This window comes from Meriones unguiculatus, chromosome 10, assembly GCF_030254825.1.
Source record: "Meriones unguiculatus strain TT.TT164.6M chromosome 10, Bangor_MerUng_6.1, whole genome shotgun sequence".
Taxonomy (NCBI): Eukaryota; Metazoa; Chordata; class Mammalia; order Rodentia; family Muridae; genus Meriones; species Meriones unguiculatus.
In genome coordinates, this window is record NC_083358.1 from 11,513,667 (window position 1) to 11,541,546 (window position 27,880).

At 43.1% G+C, this 27,880-nt stretch overlaps 1 protein-coding gene across 1 annotated transcript in view; it reads left to right on the top strand.

The window, feature by feature from the left end:
- Positions 1-27,880, top strand: part of Cdyl2 (chromodomain Y like 2) — a 181,626-nt gene that overhangs the window by 133,418 nt on the left and 20,328 nt on the right. The window contains exons 3-4 of the mRNA XM_021638835.2: positions 17,414-17,631; positions 25,143-25,315. Of these exons, the coding sequence (XP_021494510.1) occupies positions 17,414-17,631; positions 25,143-25,315 (391 nt within the window). The remainder of the gene's footprint in view (positions 1-17,413; positions 17,632-25,142; positions 25,316-27,880) is intronic.

A 27,880-nucleotide genomic window follows, 5' to 3' on the forward strand; every position in this document is an offset into this window, starting at 1 on the left:
ATACTATGCAGATGGCGAGTTTCCACCAAGCTAAGAGGAAAGAAGTGAATGATATTTCAGTGCAGTTTTCTTTTCATCTCCCATTTTATGAATTTTAATTTGTGTTCTTCTTCTTAGTGAAAGTCTTTTCCTACTTAAAAGCTACTCTGATGTAATGTTTGTAGGTTGCTTGTATCTCCTGTTCATTTTGTTTCAGAGTGTGCCTTATTTTCTTTATCCTCGGTGTTTCAAAGCCCTTTACAACTTGGAGGTATGAGTTCTTTATATGTGATACACAAATATTTGACACTTCCTTTTTAATTAGCTCATTATTCTGCTTATTGCACCATACGTGTTTCTTCTGCTTTTGTCTGAAGTTTTCTAGTTTGTTTTAAATGTGTATTTTTTCCTTCTATCTCTCAATTGGAGCCTTTGAAATATTACTCCCTTAAAGTCCTTGGCAGATTGTCTCATGATAATGAGTTTATGTTTGGCGTAATTCATGTTTCCAACCTGAACTCTTTGGAATTTTGGTGTGCTGGCTTATTGGGCAGGGAGGGTTGTTTTGCTTTTTCTTTGTTCTTTCTCTGACCCCCTATATCTCCAATCATTTTGTGTTGCCCCAAACTAGCCCAGAGTTCTCACAACACTGACCATTTTTGTTGTTTTGTTTTTGTTGCTGCCCTTTGTTCTACCTTCATGAGGTGGGGCAGGAACATCACTCCTTCCCAGGCTGGTGGCCCTGAGACTGAGGTTTCTTCTCCTATCTTGCAGAGAAGACCAAGTTCCCATTGGCTGAAAGAGGCCCTCCTCTGAGCCCTTCTTAAGTCCTGCTTGCTGTTTCCTTTGGACTTCCTGCTTCTTGGAGATGATTTTCATGTGTGTGAACTGAGCTTCATCTTACTGAACTCTTCTTTTGTTTTTTCTCTGCTACTTCTCTGCATTTATTCCAGGGGTATTGCCCTGGTATACCTAGCCATCTTTTAAAAATTAGTTATTTTTTTATTTATTATAATTTATTCATTTTGTATCCCAGCTGTAGCCCTCTTCCTTGTCCCCTCCCAATTCCATCCTACCTTTCCCACTTCTCATCCCATGCTACTCCCCCAGCTATGATAGGGGAGGTCCTTCTCCCGTATTAATGGGAAATATTCCTTTGGATTTCAAAAGAAAGCTTGGTAGGACCAGATGGAAGGAAGCTACTGTGATGGGGTTCCTTCTATTCAATATATGTGGGTATCATTTCCTGTGCTTACTCATTGTCCTGTGAGGCAGGCATGGTGTCACCGTTTCCTATGTGTGACAGTGAAGGCACAGAGCAGGTGAGCAAACTATCCAGTTTCACATTTATGAGAAGTAGGGTGGGGTTTAGAAGCAAGTGGTGACCTTCCTTGATTGCTGGATTCAGTAGGGTGATTCTCCCCTCTGGACCTGGAATGGCCCAGCTTTGGCCTGAGTGGGGGTTGGAAGTGGGAGTGGGAAGGTGTGATATTGAGGACTTAGCTGATCCTTTCTATGTTTTGAACATCTTGACAGCTTGGTTGGATAAGTGTCTGTATCATCACTGAGGCCCACCTTTGGGTGCGTCTTTGAGAATATGTCCAGAGAGGTCTTACTGGGGAGAGTAGCAGCATCACTGAGCTGGTGGCCTAGAATGGATGAGGGATAAAGAAGGAAGCCAGCTGAGTGCTGCCATGTCCCTTATCGAGTTCCTGATCGGCCAGGCTGTAAATAGCCCTTCTGTGGCCATAGACTGGACCTGGCTCTGCTGAAGTGTTTTGCCTGCTACAGTGGACTTTGTAGCATGATTCTTTGTATCATGGACGCCAACAAAAATGACTTCTTTTAAGTTGCTATGTGTATATATAGATGAGGGTACACATGCAGGTATGTTCATGTCCACATGAACGACAGAGGTCGTCATTCCTCAGGAACTATTTAGCTTGTTTTATGAGACGGGGTCTCTTACTGGGACCTGGAACTTGCTGATTACACTAATGTGGGCTCCTAGGATTGAACTCAGGTGCTTGTGTTTGTGGGGGAAGCATGCATTTGGTCATAGGAAGGAGAAAGGGTATGGTATCATATAGTCAACATGAGGGAAGAGCTTAGACTGTCCTGGACACTTTGGTGTCTGCTCCTTAACTTACAGTTGAGAACAACCTTAGAGACCATGTCCTGTTACATCCATCTGCGGAACAGGAGCCAGATGGCCCTGTAGAATTCCTCCCCGTTAGCAGATTCAGGCTTGTTATTTCTCTGCCGTCTATCTGTGAAGTGCTGTGCTTCTGTGTATCCCAAGGCTCTTTCCTTGCCAGCTCATCACCATCTCTCTGGAGGGAGTTGAGATGCCTTTTCAAAGGAAGAGAGCCTTGAAATCTCAGTTCTTAAGGATTCAAAGTGAAGGGCTAGAGGGAGGCAGCAGCTTCCTGCCACATCTTCTGAGGTGGCGGGGGTGGTATGGGGACCCAGAAAGGATGATGCAGCCCCAGGGATGTGTACCAGGAGCTCACAGAGGCCCCTGTCTGTTCGTGGGACAACAATACTGCATCTTCCCAAGTCAGCATCAGCTGTGTGCAGCCAGCGTCATGAGAGATTGGTCAGTGCTGTGTCCATCTGGGCTGCAACAGGAAGATGTGGCATTGGAGCTCAGAGATGTCTTCTTAATCCGTTGCCACGTTTCCTCTTTCCTTCCGGTCTGCAATTACTTCAAGTGTTAGTTGTCATGTTAACTTCTCACTTGCCCCCACTGAGTCCGGAGGGCAGCAACTTTATTCCTCTAACTTAGAGCCCTGTCATCTCCTCAAACAACGTGCCCATCATTAGGTTCAGAAGGAATGAATGAAATAAAATGAGAGACAGCTGGCTTCAATCCGGCTTCCATTATATAATGTGGCACCTGGCAAGTCACTTATCTTTATCTGTAAGACAGACCAGCAGTAGAACAGGTGAGTAAGTCAGAGCTGCTCAGAACAGGGTCATGGGTTGTTGGGAAGTAGGAGAGTAACATCCCATGCTTGCTGTCCTAGAAGCATGGACACCCTCAGGTGTTTGTCTCTCTGATCTCCGGGTCGGAGCTGGAGCCCGTGGATCCAGCACCCACACCAGAACCTTCATTGCCGGCCTGATGCAGGACGAATGGGTGTTTTCTGCAGAAACTGATGCCATCTCAGTTGTCAAGTGTTTGGGATTAACCCTGGAGAAACAGCTCCCTTAGCGCCAGCCTTTTAATTAAATACTTGTGTATCTTTTCTGAAGTTCATTAAGTGATCATGCTGGTGTCAGGAGCTGCATCTTGGCATCTGACAAAGCCGGATTGCTTTGAGTAATAAAACATTACCAAATGGTGTGGCTTCACAGAAGCTGTAGGATGATATAGGCACTTCCTCTGTGCCAGGATGTGCTGGTACCCTCAGCATCCCCTATGCTCACAGCCTACCTCCTGGGGACCCAGCAGAGCACTTTCTGGTCCCTGTCTTTGGCTTCCAGCTTGAGATTCTAAGAGTCTTTTATGAAGGGTATGAGCCATGTCACTTCCCTGCCTTTGTCTTGGATCAAATGGAAAGTCAGACATTATTGAGAGATGGACATGGAGCTCTGGGTGCTGATGAACAAGTACTGGGGCCTCTGGGCCTGCTCTGTATTACATTAGACAGGATGCTAAGCCTGTCTTGCTGTCCTCAGAGAGTCAAGACTCAGTGCCAGTATTGCCAGAATATTTAGTGCAGAGGTGCACTATGATATTATTTTGAATTATATGTTAATGTGTGTGTCTGTATGTGAGTATGTGCATGTGAGTGCAGATGCTTATGGAGTCCAGAAGAGGGCTCCATACTCACTGGAGATAGAGTAACAGGTAGTTGTGAGCTGCCTGACATGGGTGGTGAGAACTGATTTCAGGTCTTCTGAAAGAACAGTATGTGCTCTTAACTGTTGAGGTTTCTCACCAGACTAACATAGACTCTTTAAAATAAATTTCACTTTTAGTATAATTTTAGAATTCCAGGAAAATTGGGACACTAGCACAGACAGTCCCTACACCATCATTTCATTTCACCTATTTCTTTTTCCTACTCTTCTTTCTCTTACTTCTCCTCCTCCCCCTCTTTCTCTTCCTCCTCCTACTCTTATTCTTTTTTTACTTAGAGCCATTCCGGAATCTTATCTAGAGTACATCAGTCATCACATGTCTCTTTGGGCTCCTCTTGGCTATGGCAGTCTCACAGATTTTCTTTCTTTTTAGTGAATGTCTGAGGTTAGAGGGGACAAGATCTTCCCCAGTTGGATTTATTTAGTGGTTTTTCTTGGATACACTGAAGTTAGACCCCAGAGGACAGACATGCATTTCATTATAAAATGCAAAAGGACCATATGAAATACCTCTGCTGAGGTTGGCTATCCAGGGCCTATTGTTGGGCCTATTCATTGTGTGGTTACAACTTCCTTCTCTTTGCCACACTGCGTCTGCCCCACAAAAGAAGTCACTGTATGTACCTCACATCTAAGAAATAAGGTTATATTCCACCTCCTTGAGGTTGGAATATTTTTACATTTATTCTTGAAATAAAATTACATCACTTCCCCCTTTCATCCCTCCAGCCCCTTCCAGTTGCTCTCCCTCAAACCCCTTCAGTGTCCCCGACTGTCATGTTGATAGCCTCTTTTTCTTTGATATTTGTGTATACATGTATGTATGTGCATGCGTGTGTGCAAGTAGAAACACATATAAACCGCAGAACATGATATGTCTCTATATTTATCTAGATCTCTATATCTTTATAATTCTATATCTCTATCCCTCTAGATCTTTATCAATCAATCGATCAGTCCATCTATCCATCCATCCATCCACCCATCCATCCATTCATCATTCCATCCATCCAGTGGTTTTTGTGTATGTGGCTTCCAGGATGACTAATAAGAGGGCTCATTCTTATCCCAGAAATCAATAGTTGCCTTTAGTTCTTTGTCGAGGGGTCAAAACTTCCATGCTAACATGACCATTGATATTACCTTGGTTCCATTCTTGTTTATGCAGCCATTTCTAAGAGAGACTGCTTTTACAGCAGGCTTCCTTGTATTTAGGCTCTTTCTTAGAGTCTTTCTGTTCCTCTTCTGAGATGCTTCTTGAACCAAAGATACAAGAGCTGTGGTGTAGGTATAACCTCTAGAACTGGGATCCACACAATTCATTGGCATCTCCAATGTGCCTTGTGATGGTCTCTGTTGGCTGTAAATAGAGGCTTTTTTGATAGGGGCTGGTGGCTACACTTACCTGTAGGTATAAAGATTAGATTTAGAGCCATGGTTTTCAAATTATAGATCACAATCTCTTGGGATGGGTCAAATATGACCCCTTTAACAGGGGTCATGTAAGACCATCAGAAAGACAGATGTTTATATTATTATTCATAACAGTAGCAAAGTTAGAGTCATGAAGCTACAAAAATAATTTCATGGCTAGGGGTCACCACATTAGGAACTCTATTAAAGAGGTCCAGCATTAGAAAGGTTGAGGAACTGATTTAGGATGTAGTAGGGAATAGAATAGTCTTGCAAATTGCCAATAGAAGATTCTTTTCTAAGGTCCATGGAAGACTGTATTTACAGGCTTTATTTTTTTTAATTGTGTGTCTATGTATAGGTATGTGCATATGAGTACAGTGCTCTTAAAGGCCAGCAGAGGGTGTCAGATCCTATGGAATTAGAATTACAGGCAGTGGAGAGCCATCCCGTGGTTACTGGGAACCTGGTCTTCTGTATGAGCAACCATTGCTCTTAGCGAAGGAGCCATCACTCTGGTCTTGACAGATTGGAGTATTTATACTATTTAGAATTCTCCATGGTAGGTGTGTCTGTTCTGCCTTTATCTATTCATTCTCTCACTTACACCCATATCAACTCATCGATGCTTTTTCCCCCCTAACCCCACACTGTATGTTGCTTATATTATTGCAGCTTTGGTCATAGGAGGCTTCCATCTGTTTCATGTATCCTCTAGACAAACCTTATCATTGTTGGGGTCCTGTTTTATTGAAGCCCTGAAAGCTTCTCTTGGTTGATTCTTGTTGCCAAGCTGGAGTCAGCCCCAGAGTTCTTGGAAATCAAGATATGGGTCTTGAGGGTGTCCCTTGCTTTTAGGATGCTATTGAGTTCTGCCTCCCTCAGTCACAGTGAAAGAAATGCACATTTTTACTTAACTTTGTGTGCATGCCTGTGCACAGACTCTTCTGTAGGCAATATCTTTGCTTGCTTATAATGTCTTCATATCTGAGCTAACCCCTCTGCCTTGCTGGTTTGTAAATTTTCTGACTGTTCCACCTGCCACCCATTGCCAAGTCACTGAGTCTGGTTGTGTACAGAAGCAGCAGCAGAACTCTGGGTCTTCCCTGGATGGGAACCAGTTGTTTCTGAGGGTATACAGCCTGGGTGTTCCTCCCTCAGTTTTCAGGTTCACGTTTTCTAGGCTGCTGGGTTCTCCACCTTCAGGAAGGTGATTTTTAACAGCTTTAGACTCCCTCTGACATTCTGCCTTTTATCCTGGGGTTCCAGGACCTTTTAGCAAGGCTCCTAAATTTGCATATTTAAGCTCCTCTAAGCTTTGAAGTTCAATGGGTTTAGACAAGTGCTTAATGTCTTCCGTCCTCCATTGTGGTAACATACAGAACCAGTGGGAAGTCAGCCACTGCTTCACCTTTGTCACCTCCCTCCTATTTGGATCCCCGGCAACCACTGATCTATTTACTGTTGTTATCGATTCCCCTTCTATAGAATGTTTTGGAATCACATGATATACCAGTTGTTCACAGTCGCTTCGTTCAGTAGGTGACATGCTTTTAAAATCCATTCTTGTGACTCAGTAGCCATGCAGGCCAGCTTCACTTGTCAACTTGACTCAACCAACGATTACCCGGAAGGAAATCTTCAATTAAGGAACTGTGTAGATCTGGTTGTACCATGTCTGTTGGGGACTGTCTTGATCACTGATGGAGGGAGACCCTGTCCAGCACCACTGCCTGGTTTTGGACCCTGAAATGAATAAGGGTAGAAAGACAAGCAGACAAGGATCCCTACTTTTATTCTCTTGCTGATTTTGACTGTGGACATTATATTTTAAGTTCCTGCTTTGACTTCCCCATAATAATGGCCCATAACCTGGAGTTGCAAAACAAATAAACTCTTCTCTAAGTTGCTTTTGGTCAGGGTTATTTGTCACAGCAACGGAAATGAGAGCAGCAGCTAATTTGTTTTTATCACGGAATAATAGTCCATTCTGTAGATGTATCATTTTGTTTATCCATTTACCCATGAAAGGATATAGTGGTTGCTTTCGTGGGCGTTTGGGAAAAAAAGCTGCAGTGTTTTGTTCTTTTCATATTATTTTGCAGCTGTAAGATTTCTAGATAAGCTTGTCTTATAAATACCTAGAAATGATGAATCTTTATGTTTTGTTTATATTTTAAAAAAAGACAATAGAAAGGGCAAATGCTCTCCAGGTTTCTCTCCTTACTAAGGAGATATTGGTGGGTGTGAAGGAGCTGTTGGCAGGTGCTAGCTGCCAAGAGAGGGAGAACCATGCTTCTTTTCTCGTCTCGTCTCCCCTCCTTTCCCTTTCTTTACCCTTCCCTCTCCTCTCTTCCTCTCTCCTCTCTCTCCTCTCCTTTTCTTTCTTCTTTTCTTTCTCCCTTCTCCTTTTCTCTGTTCTTCTCTTCCTCCCCCTCTCTTTTTCGGTATCATAATGGGATTTTAATAGAAGAAACTTGAGGAAGAGAACTTACATAGGGTCTCTTTCTGCTTTACTATACTGAAGCTGCTCAACAAAACCCATGAAAACAAATTATAACAAAAACCTGCCCATTAGAACAAAATCATTCCATAGATATCTAAGTATTTAACAAGTCCAACCCCGAGGCATCAGAAGACACTAAAGATGGTTAGGATGCAGTATACTTCTATCAGATGTCTGAAGAGTTTACAACATTTGTCACAGTAGAGACAGGAGGAGGGACTTCTAGAGACTGAGAACTAGGTTTTTGTTGTTGTTGTTGTTGCTGTTTTTAGGTTATTAAAGAAAATGCAGGTAGTTTCTCTTTGCTTCTTCTCAATTTGCCCTTAGATCAGGATAAAACCTTGACATTGTGACATATTGTGAGTAGCATATTGGGGTCTTCTGCAGTGTTTCTCTCATGACAATTAATTCTTTCATGATATTGTTATTCCTTTGAACACATTCGGGACATAGCATATTATCTTCTCTTCCTGGGCACAAAAGGAAAATGCAGGATGGTAATAGATAGAATGAAATCATCCTCAGTTTTCCTTCTTATTCGCAGCCTTCTCACCTCCTACACTATTCTCCCCACATCTGATCACTGTCCTGTTTTTCTTTCATTTCATTTCCTGTCCAGCTCCTTCTCTTCCTCCACTTCTGCTGTCTATTCTATTTCCCCTTCTGAGTGACATTCCAGCACCTTTTCTTGGACCCTCCTTGTTACTTAGTTTCTTTGGGTGTGGATTGTAGTATGGTTATCCTGTACTATAGGCCTAATACCCACTTATAAGTGAGTACATACCATATGTGTCTTTCTGGGTCTGGGTTACCTCACTCAGGATGACTCCTTTCTAGTTCCGTCCATTTGCCCGCAAATTTCGTGATTTCTTTGTTTTTAATAGTTGAGTAGTATTCCATTGTGTAAATGTACCACAATTTCTGTATCTGTTCTTTGGTTAAGGGGCTATCTAGGTTGTTTCCAGTTTCTATTACAAATAAAGTTGCTATTAACATGGTTGAGCAAATGTCCTTGTTGTATTGTGAAGCATCTTATGAGTATATGCCCAGGAGTGGTATAGCTGGGTCTTGAGGTAGAACTATTTCCAGTTTTCTGAGAAAGTGCTGGGTTGATTTCCAGAGAGGTTGTATAAGTTTGCACTCCCACCAGCAATGGAAGAGTGTTCCCCTTTCTCCACATTCTTACCAGCATGTGTTGTCACTTGAGCTTGTTTGTTTGTTTATTACAGTTTATTCACTTTGTATCCCAACTGTAGCCCCTCCCTCATCCCCTCCTAATACTACCCTCCCTCCCTCTTCTCTACCCATGCCCCTGCCCCAGTCCACTGATAGGGGAGGTCCTCCTCCCCTTTCATCTGATTCTAGTCTATCAGATCTTATTAGAAGTGTCTGCATTGTCTTCCTTTGTGACCTGGTAAGACTGCACCCCCTTTAGGGGGAGGTGATCAAAGAGCAGGCCACTGAATTCATGTCAGAGACAGTCCCTGCTCCCATTACTAGGAAACCTACATGGATACTGAGCTTCCATTGGCTACATCTGTGCAGGGGTTCTAGTTTATCTCCGTAGATGGTCCTTGGTTGGAGTATCAGTCTCAGAAAAGACCCTTGTGTCCTGATTTTTTTTCTCTCCTTGTAGAGCTCCTGTCCCCTCTGGGTCTTTCTATTTCCCCCTTTTTCAAAATGTTTCTTGCACTCTGCCCAAAGTTGGCAATGAGTCTCAGCCTCTGCTTTGATACCCTGTAGGGTAGAGTCTTTTAGAATCCCTCTGTGGTAGGCTCCTGTCCTGTTCCCTGTTTTTTCCCTCCTCCAATGTCCATCCCATTTGTCTTTCCGAATGAGTATTGATCATCTTACCCAGGGTCCTCCTTCTTGATTAGCTTCTTTAGGTATATAGATTTTAGTATGATTATCTTATATTATGTCTAATATCCACTTAGAAGTGAGTATATACCATGTGTGTCTTTCTGCTTATAGGATACCTCATTCATGATAATCTTTTCTAGTTCTCACCATTTGCCTGTAAATTTCATGATTTCCTTGTTTTTAATTGCTGAGTAGTATTCCATTGCTTCTAACTTCTGGCTATTACAAATAAAGCTGCTATGAACATGGTTGAGCAAATATCCTTGTTGTATGCTCAATCTTGGATGGATGCCTAGGAGTGGTATAGCTGGATCTTGAGGTAGCACTATTCCTAATTGTCTGGGAAAGTGACAGATTGATTTCCAAAGTGGTTGTACAAGTTTACATTCCCACCATCAATGGAGGACGGTTCCCATTTCTCCAGATCTTCTCCAGTATGTGTTGTCACTTGCGTTTTTGATGTTAGCCATTCTGATGGGTATAAGGTGAAATCTCGGGGTCATTTTGATTTACATTTCCATGATAGCTAAGGATGTTGAGAATTTCTTTTAAGTGTTTCTCTGCCATTCGATGTTCCTCTATAGAGAAGTCACTGTTTAGCTCTGTTCCCCATTTTTTAATTGGATTACTTGATTTGTTGTTCTTTATATATTCTGGATGTTAGCCCTCTGTCAGATATAGGGGTGGTAAAGATCCTTTCCCAATCTGTAGTCTGTTGTTTTGTTCTGACAACAGTGTCCTTTGCTTTACAGAAGCTTTTCAGTTTCATGAGGTCCCATTTATTGATTGTTGATCTTAGAACCTGTGCTGTTTGAGTTCTGTTCAGGAAGTTGTCTCCTGTGCCAATGAGTTCAAGGATCATTTCTCCACTTTTTCTTCTAACAGGTTTATTGTGTCTGGTTTTATATTGAGGTCTTTGATCCACTTGGACTTTTTTGTGCATAGTGATAAGTGTGGATCTATTTGTATTTTTCTACTTGTAGACATCCAGTTAGACCAGCACTATTTGTTGAAGATGCTATCTTTTCCCATTGTATCGTTTTGGCATCTTTGTCAAAAGTCGGTGTCTGTAGGTGTGTGGGTTTATTTCAGGGTCTTTTATTTGATTCCATTGATCCACCATTCTGTTTCTATGCCAGCACCATGCAGTTTTTACTACTATTGCTCTATAGTACAGCTTGAGATCAGGGATGGAGATGTCTCCAGAAGATCTTTTGTTGTAGAGGATTGTTTTAGCGATTCTGTGTTTCTTGTCACTCCATATGAAGTTGAGAATTTTTCTTTCAAGGTCTGTTTTGTGTTGGTAATTTGATGGGTATTGTATTGAATCTGTAGATTGCTTTTGGTAAGATGGCCATTTTTACTGTTAATCCTGCCAAGCCATGAACATGGGAGATCTTTCCATCTTCTGATATCTTCTTCTATTTCTTTTTTCAGATCCTGGAAGTTTTTTTCATACAAGTCTTTGACTTGCTTGGATAGAGTCACACCAAGGTACTTTATGTCCTTTGTGGCTATTGTGAAGGGTGTTGTTTCCCTAATTTCTTTCTCAGCCCTTTTGTCTTTTGTATACATGAGGGCTACTGATTTTTTTGAGTTAATTTTGTATCCAGCCACTTTGCTGAAGGTGTTTATCAGCTGAAGGAGCTCTCAGGTAGAATTTCTGGGGTCACTTATAAAAGTCTCCCATCCAAAAAAAAAAAAAACAAAAAAAACAAAAAAAAAAAACCCAGCCAGATGATTTCAGAGCAGAATTCTACCATATCTTCAAAGAATAACTAACACCAATACTCTTCAAACTATTCCATAAAATAGAAACAGAAGGAACATTACCAAACTCATTCTATGAAGTTACAGTCACTTTGATACCTAAACCTCACAAAGACCTAACAAGGAAGGACAATTTCAGGCCAATATCCCTTATGAACATTGATGTAAAAATACTCAACAAAATACTCACAAACTGTTTCCAAGAACACATCAAAGATATCATCCACTGTGACCAAGTAGGCTTCCTCCCAGGTATGTAGGGGTGGTTCAATATATGGAAATCTATAAATGTAATCCACCATACAAACAAACTGAAGGAAAAAAAAACACATGGTAATCTCCTTACATGCTGTAAAAGAAGTTGACAAAATACAACACCCGTTCATGTTTAAAGTTTCAGAGAGATCAGGGATACAAGGCACATACCTAAACATAGTAAAGGAAATATACAGCAAGTCTATAGCCAACATCAAACTAAACAGAGAGAAACTTAAAACAATCCCACTGAAATCAGGCTCAAGGCAAGGCTTCCCACACTCTCCATATCTCTTCAACATAGTTCTTGAAGTCCTTGCTAGATCAATTAGACAATTAAAGGAGATCAAGGAGATTCAGTTTGGAAAGGAAGTCAAAGTATCACTATTTGCAGATGATATGATAGTATACATGAGTGATCACTTGAGTTTTTGGTCTTAGCCATTCTGACTGGTGTAAGATTGAATCACAGAGTAGTTTTGATTTGCATTTCTCTGATGGCTAACGACACTGAACATTTTTTTAAAATGCTTCTCAGCCATTCGAAATTCCTCTGTTGTTGCTTTAGCTCTGTACCCCATTTTTAAATTGGATTATTTGATTGACGTTTAATTTCTTAAGTTCTTTGTATATTTTGGATATTAGTCCTTTGTCTGATATAAGGTTGGTGGAGATACTTTGTTGTATTGGCAGGGTTTCTTGACTTAAAGAATCTTCTCAGTTTCATGAGATCTCAGGTCCACTACACATATGTGGCTGATGGGTGGCTTGGTCTGCATAGGGGGTACCTGGCGAATGGAGTGGGCCTGTTTCTAACGTGGACTCTATTGCCTGCTTTTGGATCACTTCGCAGGGCTGCCTTGCCTGGCCTCAGGAGATGAGGATAATATCAGTCCTAATGTGGCTTGATGTGCTGGGGAGGGTTGAAACTGGGAGGAGGGAGGCTCCCCTTTTCTGGGGGGAAGGGGGCAAGAAAAGGGGAAAGGAAGGGAAAGGGGAGACTGGGAGGAAAGGAGAGAGGGGCACCTTTGGGATGTAAAGTAAATAAATTGAAAAAAGTTAAATCAATTAATTAATTAATCATTCATCCTCTGGGGAAAGTCCAGGTCTGAGCCCGTGTGAATCTTCAGGCGAACCAAGCCTGTCATGTCTGCAGGGGTCACCCTGCCATAGACTACCTACCACCTGACACCAGAAGCTCCTAACAAAAAGTCCTCCCCAGAAATAGGAAGAAGACAGCAATTTATAGCCCCAGGTCAAAGGGCTCTTGCAATAACCCTTTCCCAACCAGCAACCACAGATGCCTAACTTCAATATTAGTCTCCTCTCTCATTTTACCTGTTGCTACATTCTCAAATCCTTGGTCCCTTACTCACTCCCAGGCATTTCCTGGAACCTGCTTCATCATCACCTCATGGTGATGTATTGTAAAAGCATGTATTTGTCAAGGGTACACATGTCTCTGCAGTCTCTAATACATCTCTGTTTTCTTTCCATCTGCACTCAAGTTAAATTGTTGACACCAGCCCCGTAGAGTATTCATAGACACATTGTTAGTAGCAGGCAGGCTGGCCAGCAGGAAAAGGGTTATTGCCTTGTGACTTGGTTTTTGAGGTTTGGTTAGCTTTGCAGCTTGCAGAAAGTGAACTGGATATCTATTGTATGCTGTTGAAGCGTTTGAGTCCATTAGGTGTTCTGTGAAGGCTGCTCTATGATTGGGACCAGTGTTAAAATCACATTTCCCCCATCGTATTCTGAGCGTAGTGACTGGAGTCTGCCATATTTTAGGATCACCTGGCAGAACACAAAGGCAGCAGACATGGAGATGTCTACAGGTCACTGTGGAATCCTTCTCTTTTGAGGGTGTGGCCATTTGTAGGTTTCCCATGCTCTAGTGGGTGACACCACACCAATGTACATCCTGGCAGTAGTGAGTGCCACGTTTCCATGCCAGGCATTGGTGGTACATGCCTTTAATCCCAGCACTTGGGAGGCACAGGCAGGTGGATCTCTGTGAGTTCAAGGCCACCTTGATCTACAGAGGGAGTTTCAGGGTAGCCCAGGCTACATAGAGAAACACTGTCTCAAAAAACCAAACCAAACCAACCAAACATACAAAAAAAAAAACCAAAACAAACAAACAACAACAACAACAACAAAAAATCACCAAAACCAAAAACAAAAAACCTCACATGAATTGAAAAAGTGGTAATATAGTAGCAATATTACAAAACCGAAACATAGGTGAGTAATTAGAGCAGAGGGAATTTTAGTAGGGCCTATGTAAATATGTTACATGCATGTATGAAATTCTCAAACAATAAACAAGCAAAAATAACTTTAAAAGGGAGAGAATTGGGGAGGTGGGATGCTGCAGGAGTATAGGAGGATATGGAGGAGCGAAGTAGGTGATGGATATGATCATATTTCATTGAATATGTGCATGACATTCTTAAGGATAAAGAAAAACTTTTAAGAAAAAAGAAAGATTGGTTTAGAGGAGAAGGAAGAGACAAGAGCGAACCTCTCACCACAGCTCTGTGAAGCCGCGTGTGGCCATGAGCAGTGAGGGTGGCTTCTGCCCTGTCTTCACCAGTGATTCCCCACCTCACTGCTATTCCATACAATAGTGGGTCCACCCTGTGTACCCTGGAGTGCCCCGGATTTTCCCTCCTGGGTTAAAAAAAAAAAAAGATGCTTTGGCTCTTTAGATCTCCTGCCTACTTTTAAGTTGGGTTGTTTTCTTACTGCTCCTCTGTTTATTTTGGACACAAAATCTCTCAGATATATATTTTACAAACATTTCATGCAGAGTATGGATTGTCTCTGAAGTAAGATGCCCTCTGGGTAACAAGAGTTTCCAATTTTTATAACATTCAGCTTGCCCATTTTTAAAAATATCATGGCACTTGATTTTTCTGAGGTTGAATATGGAAATTTATTGCCAAGCTCAGGACAAATTCAGACATTTTGCCATCTTGTACTTAGGTCTGTAATCCATTCTGAGATAAAGTGTGTGTGTGTGTGTGTGAGAGAGAGAGAGAGAGAGAGAGAGAGCGTGTATGCACACACACTCGTAAGATGTCGTAGTTTGGTTTCTCTTGCTGTGATGAACACCATGACTAGAAGTAACTCGGAGGAAGAGGGTCTCTGTTTTGTCATACATGTTAAGATTGTTGAGGGATGTGGGGGCAGGAAAGTGAAGCAGAGATTCTGGAAGACCACCACTTACTCGCTTACTTACCTAGCTTTCTTACATAGCTAAGTTCCATCTGTCTAGGGATGGTACTGCCCACGGAGGACTGGGACTCCTACATTAATTATCATTCAGAAAAATTTCTTTTAGACTTGGCCATAGGCCAATCTGTTCTAGGCAATTCTTCATTTGAGAGTTCCCTCTTCCCAAGTCCCTATAGCTGTATGTCAAGTAGACAGGTAGTTATGACAGATGGAATGTGTTCAGGCTCACATTTTCTTCTCCTTCTCTTTCTTCTCCTTCTTCTCCAGATGGACACCTTGTTGGAAAAAGCTGTCCTTTCCCCCACTGAACTGTCTTGACACTATTTGTGTCTGTTTATGTGTGCTCTGTTGTGAACCATTAGTCTAAGTCTGTATACTGGATTACTGTGGTTTTTTATTAAGACTTGGGTCTGGGTGAGTGCCAACTCTCTTCTTATCTTGAAGCATTGTTTTTGGCTGTTCTGCATCTTTTCCCTTCCTGAAGAAAGTTCAGAACTAGTTTGACACTATGTATAAACCAGGTTTCTGGGATTTGACCTGGGATTACATTGCACTCATAGGTCAATTGGGAAGAGCTGACATCTTACAAATGTTAAGTGCTCTGATTCATGAACACAGCGTTCTTCTTGTACTAGTAACTTTTTGTCCCTGTGATAAAATTCCGTGGCTAAAACCAACTTATCAAAAGGAGAGTTTACCTTGGTTTCAGGTTCCAGAGCGGGATTGGTAAAGAAGGCAAGGCAGCAAGCACTGGAGTAGGCTGCTGCCTGATGATGTTTCATCATGACAGGAGGCCGAGAGAGCCAATGAGATGGTGTAAGGTCACAGACTCTCAAAGCCCACCTTTGGCAGTGTACTTTCTCCAGCAATGCCCCATCTACTAAAGCTTCCACCTAGCCAAACTAGGCCTCAAACTAGGGACCAAGTGTTCAAATGCATGAGCCTATGGGGGAGGTTTCCCCTGAAGCCACAATACCATTTACTTAGAACTACTTCAGTGTCTTTCGTCAGATCCCATACATAATGTATTAGAACAATATATCGTTTATATTTTGAGTGCTAATGTTTTCCAAATATCAAATTTTATTTGTTCATTACAGATACATTGGACACTAACTAACAGGCTTATTAACTTTGTATCATGCAAGCTTGATGAATTTGTTCATTAATTCCAGGAATAGCTGATTTCTTTGGCCTTCAGTTTTTTTGGTGCTTTCTGTTTAAGTAACCTTGCCATCTGTAAATAACTCATTTCTTTCCCTCTTCCCTCTCAATGTCTATAATTTTTATTGCTCTTTTCTTGTCTACATACACTAGCTAGGTCTTCTAGAATCAAGTTGAGGAGAAAGAGTACCCTGAGTGACGTTGGGTGTTAAAGGGAGACATCCAGTTTTTCCCAGTTAGGGCTGACGTAAATGGTAGACATTTTATTGATGTTCCTTATCAAGGGGAGCATGCAGCCTCTTGCAGGGTTTTGTCAGATGCTTTTGATGTAGTGATGGGTCTGAATTTTCATCTTTAGACTCCCTGTGTGGTTGACTATACCGACTGATTTTCAGATATTGAGTGAGCTTCATACACTTATTCCGGGCATAGAATTCTCTCTGTATTGTTGGAAATGATTAGCTAGTATTTCATTAAAGCCCTTTATTTGTTTCTAGACATAGACAAGGTTTTGCTATGTAGTCCTTGCTGGCCCAGAATTTCATATAGATCAGGCTTGAATTCACAGAGATCTGCCTGTCCATGCCTCTCAAGTGCTGGTATTAAAGGCATGTGCCACCGTGCCTGACCCTTGTTAAAGACTTTTATATCCAATTAATGGAGTGAGACTAGACATGTAAACTGAAATAAACCCTTTTCTTCCCAAATTGTTTTGGTCATGGTGTCTTAATCAAAGCAATAGAAAGCAAACTAAAACAATGTCTTTTTAGTGAACGCACTCCAGTTATTTGTGAATACTATAATACAAAAATGAATCATTTGAGAGAGGAGAGGTGAAAACATGAGGACCCTGCCTGTTTGGTCCTTACCACTGGCAAGTACTCATTGAGCACTCAAAGCCCCACTTGTAGCTTTCATATTGAATGGGATAATGTACTGGTAGTGTTGGCACAATGTGCTTAGCACATGGTACCTTGGATCCAGGCCTGTGGCTAGTACCTGCTTTTATTAAGGGTTCTTTGTCAGTCACCTGTATCCACCGATGGACAGGACTGCCTCCCCAGGGCTCAGTGGGTTCCTGGTTGCTAGGAATCCTAGTATTAGCAGAGTGCCGGCTGACAGATGTGTTCCACAATTGTATCAGGCCCTCCCAATGAGTCCTTTTGCTAAAAGCCCCCAGATTGTTTTCTGAATTTGAAAATGTGTCATTTATATCCTGGGCTCTTCATCAGAGCAGAGCACAGGGGCCCTGGGCATTCTGGAATTTTCCACTGGGAATCCAGGCTTTGTCTGGTTGATTTCATGTGGTATAACACAGGCTAGGTTCTCATTTAGCTTATCTGGTTTTGGAAGGCTCTGCCCTGACCAATGGAGGTCTGAACCTGCACAGCCCTGTGAAGAGGAAGCTGGAGACAGAGAAGGACTACGTCTTTGACAAGAGGCTCAGGTACAGCGTCCGCCAGAATGAAAGCAACTGTCGATTTCGTGACATTGTGGTGCGGAAAGAAGAGGGCTTCACCCACATTCTTCTGTCCAGCCAGACTTCAGATAACAATGCCCTGACGCCTGAGGTAAGGAGCTTTGAGGGAGTACAGTTGACTTCAGACCTTCTTCCCCTGGTCTTGTCTGGTCCTGCACTTGCTTGTCCATCATATCAATGGAAGCCCTGGGAGTTGGCAAGACATTCACGTGTGGGCACACTCTAGAGCAGTGGTTCTCAGCTTTCCTAATGCTATGACCCTTTAATACAGCTCCTCATGTTGTGGTGACCCCAACCATAAAGTTATTTTCATTGATACTTCATAACTGTAATTTTGCTACTGTTTTAAACCGTAGTGTAAATACCTGTGTTTCCCTGCAGTTTTAGGGGACCCCTGTGAAAGGTTTGTTTGACCCCCAAAGGGGTCACAACCCTCAGGTTGAGAACTCCTGTTCATCAATGATAGGATGGGCTGGTATCCCTGGTGCATCTGGCACCCTCAGGAACGCCCATGAACTGGTGAGGGTTGCCATGTCCTTCAAGCTGTGACCGCACATCTTATATGATTTACATAAACAATAGCTCTTCTGTGGAATTGTGGGTGTGACAGCCGGAATGACTGACAGATTCTGAGGGAAGAGTTGACAGATCCCTTTGGGGTTTATGAGGTATGTAGTTGCTATTGCCACTCCCCTAAGCGTGGGATTGGGAGGGGAGGGGCTCCTCACCTCCTTTGGCAGAAGCAGCCAGGGCCTCGATGTAGAATCTGGAATGTGGGCTCCCTGACAGGAGCAGGTACACACGCACACCTGGAACCCACGTTATTTTAAGCTCATTGTGACACATCCACAGAAGACCCTGCATCTTTTTTCTACTTCACTACCTTCTAAAAGCTCTTTTAAAAAGCACATCATTTTTCTTCCATAAATTGACACAAGGTGACGCCTCTCAGTTCATTCTGTCTCTGTGGAACAGCTTTGTTTGGTAGTGGGTGCCCGCTCACCCCAGAAGCCACACTGTGCTCCACTGATCTGAAGTACCCGGGGGCCCTATGTACCGAGCCGTGGGCTTGGTTTTTGATGGCTGCATTCCTGATCTGCATCAGTTGGTTACAAGAATGAGTTAGGGATGTCATGATTTTAGTGGATCGATGACTTGGGGGAGCTGATACCTTGGGTACAGTAGTCCCTACAGAAAGAACCCATTGGATCCAAGAGGTGGGGTTGGAGGAGGAATGTAGATTTGGGAGTCTAGCAACCTGGATTCTGCCCCCACTTCTGCTGCCATCTCTGTTACCAGGGGAAATTACTTTGCCTGTGTATAACACCTGTTTATAGCAATGGCACCGCATCTTCCTTGTGAGAGTAGAGATGGCGCATGCAGGTACGCAGATACTCAGGAGCAGGAGATCCAGTACCCAAGGCTGGCCTATGTGGGCTCTCATCATTAAGATGAAGCCTAGGATATACTATGCATGTGTCTCTGCTCCTGGAATACCTCATTCAGGATGATCCTTTCTAGTTCCATGCACTTGCCTGCCAATTTCACTTCTACGTGGATATTAGCCATATTATAATAGGATAAACACAAGGTAGGGGAGGGTCAGGGAGAGAGAGTGGACCTGGGAGGAGATGAGGGAGGTAGCTACAAAGTGAATAAATTAATAATAATAATAATAATAATAAGCCCACCTTTCTTGCTAGTGAACAGAATGGAAGGGACCCTTTCCTGGTGACAGTTGAGTTTCTTCTCCTAGCTGTTCATGTGTCATTGGGTGGATTGACTATACAAGTAAAAAATCCATTTGTTATTAGGTGCATTGACTCAGTTCTGAGAACAGAAGATATTTTGTGACATTTTTCTTTTCAGAAGTATAGCACAGGATTGGGAACAGTCCCCTCTGAGCTGGCAAACAAGGGTCCACAATCCAAGGCTTGTTCACTTTCCTTTTAGGAGAAGGTCCAAGTAGCCGCCTTCGGCTTTGATTCTTCCAGTGCTCATGGCCTCAGCCAGCATCATCACCGGCATTCACCATGTTTGAGGTTCCCTTTCTGTTGCTGTGACAAGCTACTTAAGCCAAAAGTAATTTAGTGTGAGAAGGGGGTTTATTTCATGTTATACTTCAGGTCAGTCATTGAAAGACATCAGAGCTGGAACTCCAGACAGGAGACTGGAAGCAGAAACCATGGAAGAATGCTTCTTTTCTAGCTTGTTCTCTGGCTCATGTTCAGCCAGCTTTCTTATACAGATCAGGAGCACTTACCTTGAGAATGGTGCCACCCACGGTGGACTGTGCCCACCTACACCACAGTTATTTCCCTATCAGACATGCCCACAGCTAATTTATACAATTCTTCAATTGAGGCTTCTCCATGTTGGGTCAATTTGACAGCTAAAGCTAATGGGGATACAAAGAATAGGCCAGTCATGCAAATGTGTGAACCACACCTTTTTTTGTCATATGTGGTCCTTCAGGTTTTCCTCAAAACCTGTCCCATTCATTCTTTCTGCTGTGCACCTGTCTCTCTCACATCAAATGTCATCTAGATTTACCTATAAGTTCTTCTTTCTGAATACACTTTTCTTCTGATTAAACTCCATGCCTTTGTAGTTATATTTTTGAGTCTTTTTTAATTAAATTTTTATTTTTATATTAATTATAGTTTATTCACTTTGTATCCCATCTCTAGCCCCCTTCCTCATCTCTCCCATTCCCCCTCCATCCCTCATCTCTTCCCATTCCTCTCTCCAAGTCCACTGATAGGGGAGGTCCTCCTCCCCTTCCATCTGATCCTAAGTTATCAGGTCTCATCGGACTGGCTACATTGTCCTCCTCTATTGCCTGGCAAGGCTGCTTCCCCCTCAGGGGATATGGTCAAAGAGCCTACCACTGAGTTCATGTCAAAGACAGTCCTTGTTCCCCTTACTAGGAAACCCACTTGAATACTGAGCTGCCATGGGCTACATCAGAACAGGGGTTCTAGGTTATATCCATGAATGGTCCTTGGTTGGAGTATCAGTCTCAGAAAAGACTCTGTGCCCAGATATTTTGGTACTGTTGCTCTCCTTGTGGAGTTCCTGTCCTCTCCAGGTCCCATGATCTTTCCCTTCTTTCATAGGATTTCCTGCACTCTGCCCAAAGTTTGGTTAAGAGTCTCAGCATCTGCTTTGATACACTACTGGGTAGAGTCTTTCAGAGTCCTTCTGTGGTGGGCTCCTGTCCTGTTTCCTGTTTTCTCCTTCTTCCAATATCCATCCTGTTTGTCTTTCTGATTGAGGATTGATCATCTTACCCAGGGACCTCCTTCTTGCTTAGCTTCTTTAGGTGTACAGATTTTAGTATATTTATCTTATCTTGTAGGTCTAGTAGACACTTATAAGTGAGTATATACTGTGCGTGTCTTTTTGCTTCTAGGATACCTTACTCAGGATGATCTTTTCTAGATCCCACCATTTGCCTGCAAATTTCATGATTTCCTTGTTTTTAATTGCTGAGTAGTATTCCATTTTGTAAATGTATCACAATTTCTGTATCCATTCCTTAACTGAGGGACATCTGGGTTGTTTCCAGGTTCTGGATATTACAAATAAAGCTGCTACAAACATGGTTGAACAAATGTCCTTGTTGTGTACTTGAGCATATTTTGAATATATGCCTAGCAGTAGTATAGCTGGATCTTGAAGAAGCGCTATTTCTAATTGTCTAAGAAAGCACCAGATTGATTACCAAAGTGGTTATAGAGGATAAATTCCCACCAGCAATGGAGGAGGGTTCCCCTTTCTCCACATCCTCTCCAGCATGTATTGTCACTTGAGTTTTTGATCTTAGCCATTCTGATGGGTGTAAGGTGAAATCTCAGGGTTGTTTGGATTTGCATCTCCCTGATGACTAAGGACGTTTAGCATTTCTTTAAGGGTTTCTCTGCCATTCTATATTCCTCTACAGAGAAGTCTCTGTTTAGCTCTGTTCCCCTTTTTTTAATTGGATTAATTGATTTGTTGCTGTTTAAGTTCTTGAATTCTTTATATATTCTAGATATTAGCCCTCTGTCAAATATAGGGTTGGTGAATAACCTTTCCCAGTGTGTAGGCTGTCATTTTGTTCTGACAACAGTGTCCTTTGTTTTACAGAAGCTTTTCACTTTCATGAGGTCCCATTTATTGATTATTGATCTTAGAGCATGTGCTGTTAGTGTTCTGTTCAGGAAGTTGTCTTCAGTGCCAATGAGTTCTAGGCTCTTCTTCACTTTTTCTTCTAACTGACTTATTGTGTCTGGTTTTATGTTGCGGTCCACTTGGACTTTAGTTTTGTGCAGGGTGACAAATATGGATCTATTTGCATTTTTCTGCATGTAGACTCCCAGTTAGACCAGCACCATTTGTTGAAGATGTTATCTTTTTTTCCATTGTATAGTTTTGGCTTCTTTGCCAAAAATCAAGTATCCGTAGGTGTGTGGATTTATTTCTGGGTCTTCTATTTGGTTCCATTGATCCACCTTTCTGTTTCTATGCCAATACCATGCAGTTTTTATTACTATTACTCTATAATACAGCTTGAGATCAGGGATGGAGATACCTCCAGACAATCTGTTGTTATACAGGATCATTTTGGCAATTCTGGGTTTTTTGTTTTTCTATATGAAGTTGAGAATTTTTCTTTCAAGGTTTGTAAGACTTGTGTTGGTATTTCGATGGGAATTGTATTAAATCTGTAGATTGCTTTTGGCAGGATGGCCATTTTCACTATGTTAATACTACCTATCCATGAGAATGGGAGATCTTTCCATCTTCTGATAGATTCTTCAATTTCTTTCTTCATCGACTTGAAGTTTTTATTTTGAACAGGTCTTTGACTTGCTTGGTTAGAGAATCTTAAGGATGACATGCCTATCTTGTACTGAAAATACTCAATTTTTACTGTGGCTTTTGAATGATCAGTTAGATTGGTGAAGAATTTGTCCTATAGATGTTTTTCTCAGCACATTGAACACTATATTCTCTTCTCTTGCTCTTGTGCTTGCTAGTTTTCTTTAGAACTATCCTCTGGTCTAAAGTTTACCTTTGAGGAAAACATTCTCTTGCCTCCAGATATTTGAAGTTTATTTTTGTTTTCTATTGTCTTTTTTGTGGTGTTCAGAATTCAGACTTGTATTAAATAGGCTTAAACCCTTTCCCCCAAGATGCTTCTGACCTAACTCCAGAACCCACAGCAAGGTTAAGTCATATGCCTGGGCATTAAGGTTTCCGAAGGCCTGAAGCTTGCTCCTTGGATGACTCTGAGCTTGTTTTGGAAGGAACGGCCTCCATGGTCTTGATGTCACCACGCTATCCTTAGAGAGGAAGAAGACACAGAAACAGTGTCAGAGAAAGGTTCAATGAACAATGAATAGACTTGGTGACCATTGATGGCCTGGACAGTGGGGCCAGGAGCTAAGGAAATGTGTCAGAATGCAATCCACCCATGTCCATTCTCAGCTCATCTCAGATACAGCTCCACCTGTTCTATGTGACTGCTGAAGGCCACTCCTTCAGCACCTCTTTAACCTTCATTGCTTACACTTATTGTTACCCTCTTACTTGTGTTTTCTGTTTCTCTGATGTATACCCGAAAACCATTTCAGATTTTCCAGTTTGCTTATTCTCCCTCCAGCTCCTTTTAGTCTGGTGTTAATCTACACAGAGATTCATGACTCTGCTGTTCATGGGATAAGTTTTCTTTCCTTAAATCCTTTTATTTCATTCTCTCTTAGTCATCATTGTTTACCTGCCCTCTTTCCTCTAATTGGCTTTTGAACATATTTTAAAATGTTGTAGTTTCTTAGGCCAAACTTAAGAGTTATTTTATTCCTCCCATTTGTATGTCAGTTCATATTTTTCAAATGCTTGGTCATTTTTGTGTGCGTGTGAACTCATCTACAATGGGGATTATTTTCCTGTAAAATTCCCATGTGGCTTAGGTTTCAGTTTCTCTCAAAAACATTTCTGTGTTCTTTTTATGAAATGCCTCGGGGATACCACTAGCTCGTATCCCATTTCCATATCAGTCAGTTCATTAATTCTTAAACGATTTTACTTTTTATTTTCACACACACAGATAAACATCATCGGGGTATGGTTTTGTGCACATGAGTGCAGTATCTCAGAGGCCATGCATCTGGAGCTGGGGCCTTAAGCAGTTGTGGGCCTCCTGACATGCCAGCCTGGAACCCAGCTTGGGTCCTTTGCAAGAGCAGTATGTGCTCTTAACTACTCTGTAGATGGCTATTTCTACAGCTCTTTGTTGTTATTATTTTTTTAATCTGAAGATTCCTCTCCCATGTGGTATTATAATTTAGAACTTGGTGTTGGGGTTTTAAGTTCACCTGCAGAAGTAGTTCAAGCAGCTTGTTCTGACTATGATGTGGAGGACACGGTAGTGGAGCAATCGAAGGAAGGGCTACAGCGGTTAGAATGAGATTCCAGTGCAAGTTTCCTGTCCAGGAAGCCTGCACTTTGCATCCTAGCCACACCGCTGTGGGTCATCCTGAATGCCCAGGCTCTTGGGAGCAATTGTGTGGAATGAGTGGACAGTACTCAAGGCAGGGCTGTGATTGGCACGAGTGGAGGGCCAGGTGTGTGGGTTCATCCGGTGCCAGCCTCTGAGGTCCTGTGTGCTGCGTCTGCTTCTAAGTGTGTGTGGCCGGACGTCAGCTGCAGCCTCTGCTTCTGTGATGGTTGCAGTAGCCTGGGAGAGAGAGTCTCTTCTTTCTCCTGTGCAGAGAGCAGCTCCCTCGCTGCTGCCCCACAGCCAAACAGGAGGGAGGTTTAGTTATCAGAGCTGCTTCTAGAGGCAGCCTTCCCTTCAGCAGAGGCCTCTAGGTGTGAGAACACAGCAGGTTTTGTTTGTCTTTTGTTTGTTTGTTTGAGGTTAGCATCGAAAGCTGTGAGAATTACTGAATTGAATGTCTATATGGGAGAGGCACTGTGGTAATCGCAAGAATGCAGCAGGGGCTAGGAAGATAGCATTCTGATCATTGCTCAAACCACAGTGTAGCTGGGGCAAACAAGTAAGATGCTCCCTGTGAAGGGGAGAACAAAACACTCTTAGTCCAGGATTCACTATCCCTCGGAGGACTGTGAGCTTCCAGGGGGTTTGTCATTTACCTCTTACCTGGAAAGAACTCTAGACCGCAGGTCCCCAACCTTTTGGATAATATGTGGCAGAATGTAAGTTCGATGCTAAAGGTTCCCTATCATAGGCCACCTATAACCCCTGAGCAAGGGAAATAAAACAAGAGAAAATTTTAACTGAGCCATCTAGAGGCATATGAAGCTCACCAAAGCTGTACATGGGACTATTTTCCCACACTTTGTTAAGGAGTTCAACCAGCAAATACCTAAGGTGGGTCTGCAGAGGTTCATAGAGACTGAGCAAGTCCACACCAGGCTCCCAGGTCTGGACCAGTGACCCCAGGATCTCCAAGTTGATCCTTCTGCTTACATCAAGGGTGGTGCTGGAAGGCTTTGGATCAGTAAAGTTTCCTTCCTAGGACTGGGTGTGTGCTTTCGTGCTGGGGAGATTCTCAGACATTCAAAGCTCTGCAAACTCACCTTTGCCTGCAGATCATGAAGGAAGTCCGGCGAGCGCTGTGCAACGCGGCCACCGACGACAGCAAGCTGCTGCTGCTCAGCGCAGTGGGCAGTGTGTTCTGCAGCGGCCTGGACTATTCCTACCTGATCGGCCGGCTGTCCAGCGACCGGAGAAAGGAGAGCACGCGGATCGCAGAGGCCATCAGGTGAGTCTGGCTTCTCTTTGAATGAACACTTTGGGAACCTGCCAACGATGACCAAATTTATCAAATGAAGGTACAGGCTGTTCAGGTAAACTTACCTCAAACAATGTGGGATTTTATTTTTAGTGTGAATATAGCCTTGGCAACATTTGGAACACCAGGACATGCTTATATTTTGAAATGACTGTTGACATATCTGAAATGTGACTTTCCTCGATGCCAGGGACTAATCCCAGGGCATTGTACATGCTAGACAGATGTTCTGCCACTCAGCTTCATTTCCACCTCTGAACTGTGGACCTGAGCTGGTCAGCCTACATTTTGTCTACGGTCCCAATGGCGTGCTTTGCTCTCTAGGCTGCCATCCATACCCCAACCCCCCCTTTTTTTTATTAAAAAAAAAAAATGACACCTATTTTTTTTTTCATTAAGGCCTGCACTGGCAGTGCCCATGCTGCATACTGCTTCTGCCTTCTGGCTGGCGGTGGGGTCTTTGGTTATGTAGACATTTCTATGTCTACACAGAAATGTCTATAATTATTAGGGGGAGGGTGGAGATACTTCGGGCACCTGTGCATTGGTAGACATAGTGAGTGGAGATGGCCCCTCTCAAAGTCTTTGGGTCAAATGTGGGGGTCTTAATGGTGACACATAGCACAGCTATTAATACCCCCTTTCAGGACACAGGGTAACTGTCTTCCTGTTTATTTGTTGTCGATTTTATGTATGTGTGCGCTCGCAATGAATGTGTAGGTACATGTATATAAGTGTGGGCACATTTGTGTACATGCAGAAGCCAGAGGTCAGCCTCAGCTGTTAGCCTTCAGGTGCTGTCCACCTTGTTGTTTAAGACAGGGTCTCTTACCAGGCTGTCCATCAGGCTAAGCTAAGCTGGGTGGTCAGTGAGCCCATGGCCACCTGTGGCCGCCTGTCAGCGCCTTCCCAGCTCTGAGATTACAAGTGTATACAAGCTCTCTTTTCTTTTTTAGCACGTGGGTTGTGAGGCTCAAACCCAGATCACCATGCTTGCAAAGCTGGCACTTTTTACTACTGAGCTGCTCCCCTGGCCCCTCCCAGTTGTTTATAACAGAAGGAAATGAATGAATGAATTCTCCACCCAGGTCATTTAGCTTCCTGACAGCTGTCACTCAGAGAGGATACACAGCTGAGTCACAACCCTTAGTCTCAAGACTAGGAATGTTTATGCCATGTTGGGGTCTCAGAACCTCAGGCTGCACAGTGGAGATTCTTCAGGGCCTCCAGTCTCACTATCCTGTGGTTGGATCATAGCAGAGGCTTATTCCCCTAGGAATAAGCCTAGGGTCGTGGGAGGATGCAGGGGGTGAGATGAGGCTGCTTCTTTGTGTGTGCTCCAGGTCTGACCTTGAGTGAAGTCTTACTCAAGGGATGCTGTGTGCTTCCTCATGCTGAATCCTCCCTTAGGAAGGAACTAAGAAACTTGGACCCATTCTGAGAAGGAATTGAGGTGTTGATGTCATTTCTAGGGTGCAGCTAGCTCCTGGCTGTTCACCTGCAGTTTCTGCTTTGCTTGACCTCAGCTGCGTCCTCTTAGTGCTGACCTTGCATGAGTTAAAGGATCAGTGAAGCCACTAGAGTGATTCCCTCTTTATTGATGGGGCCGCCAGAGCACACCCATGGACCCAAGAGCCCCTCTGTGACCTTAGAAAACCTAGCTCACATCTTGTTTACTAACCTCAGTGGAGGTGCTTTTGGTACTTCCAGCTCTGGAAAACATTTAAGATGTGCTGCAGGCTTCTCCTTCACACAGGCAGAGCACTTGGACTTCTTGTCCCCAAAAGCTACAGCATTTCCTGACCTACTCAACCTATGAAGCCGAATTAACCCGGGAGAAGAATCTTACTGTAATGGAGTCCAGAGTCCTGAGATCCTGAGTTAGGATAGGGTCCAAATGTTATGACAACTGCCCTGGAGATTGAGGAAGGTGATGGCATGGGGCTAGGCATGAAAACGGGAAAAGGGGATGTGATGTAGAGACAGAGACCAGAGTGAGGCAGCTGCTAGCCATAGAGTACCCAAGAAGGCTGGCACCATCAACAGGTAAAGAGAGGCCTGGGCAGTCCCTGCCTTGGTGGCCCAGAGGGGTCCCACACCTGGACTTTGAACTTCTTGTCTCCAGGAAACTACAGGGAATAGTTCTGTTGTTTTGAAGCATGGTTTGTGGTCCCTGTCCTTGAAGCCTTAAGTTCTGAAGGAAGACATTAATACTCAGAATGCCCCAGCTTTCTGGGCTCTCTTCTCAGGCCAGGTCCATTCCATCCTTCATCGTTAGGGTCATTTCTTCTGACAGATGATTAGTAATGTCTGCCAGGTAGGGATTGAACGAGTTGTCTCTGATAGCTTCTCATAAGATATTGCTTTGGGTCAGCCTTAGGCTGAGTGGCGTAGAGTCAGTGTCAAGTCACTAGAATAAAGGACTTGTAGCTGAGTCACCATGGGAGGGAACCTGAGCAGGGAACCCCTAACCCATAGTCCATCCTTACAGCTCTTCATGACTGACCTCTCAGATGAAAGGAGCATCTCTCTGAC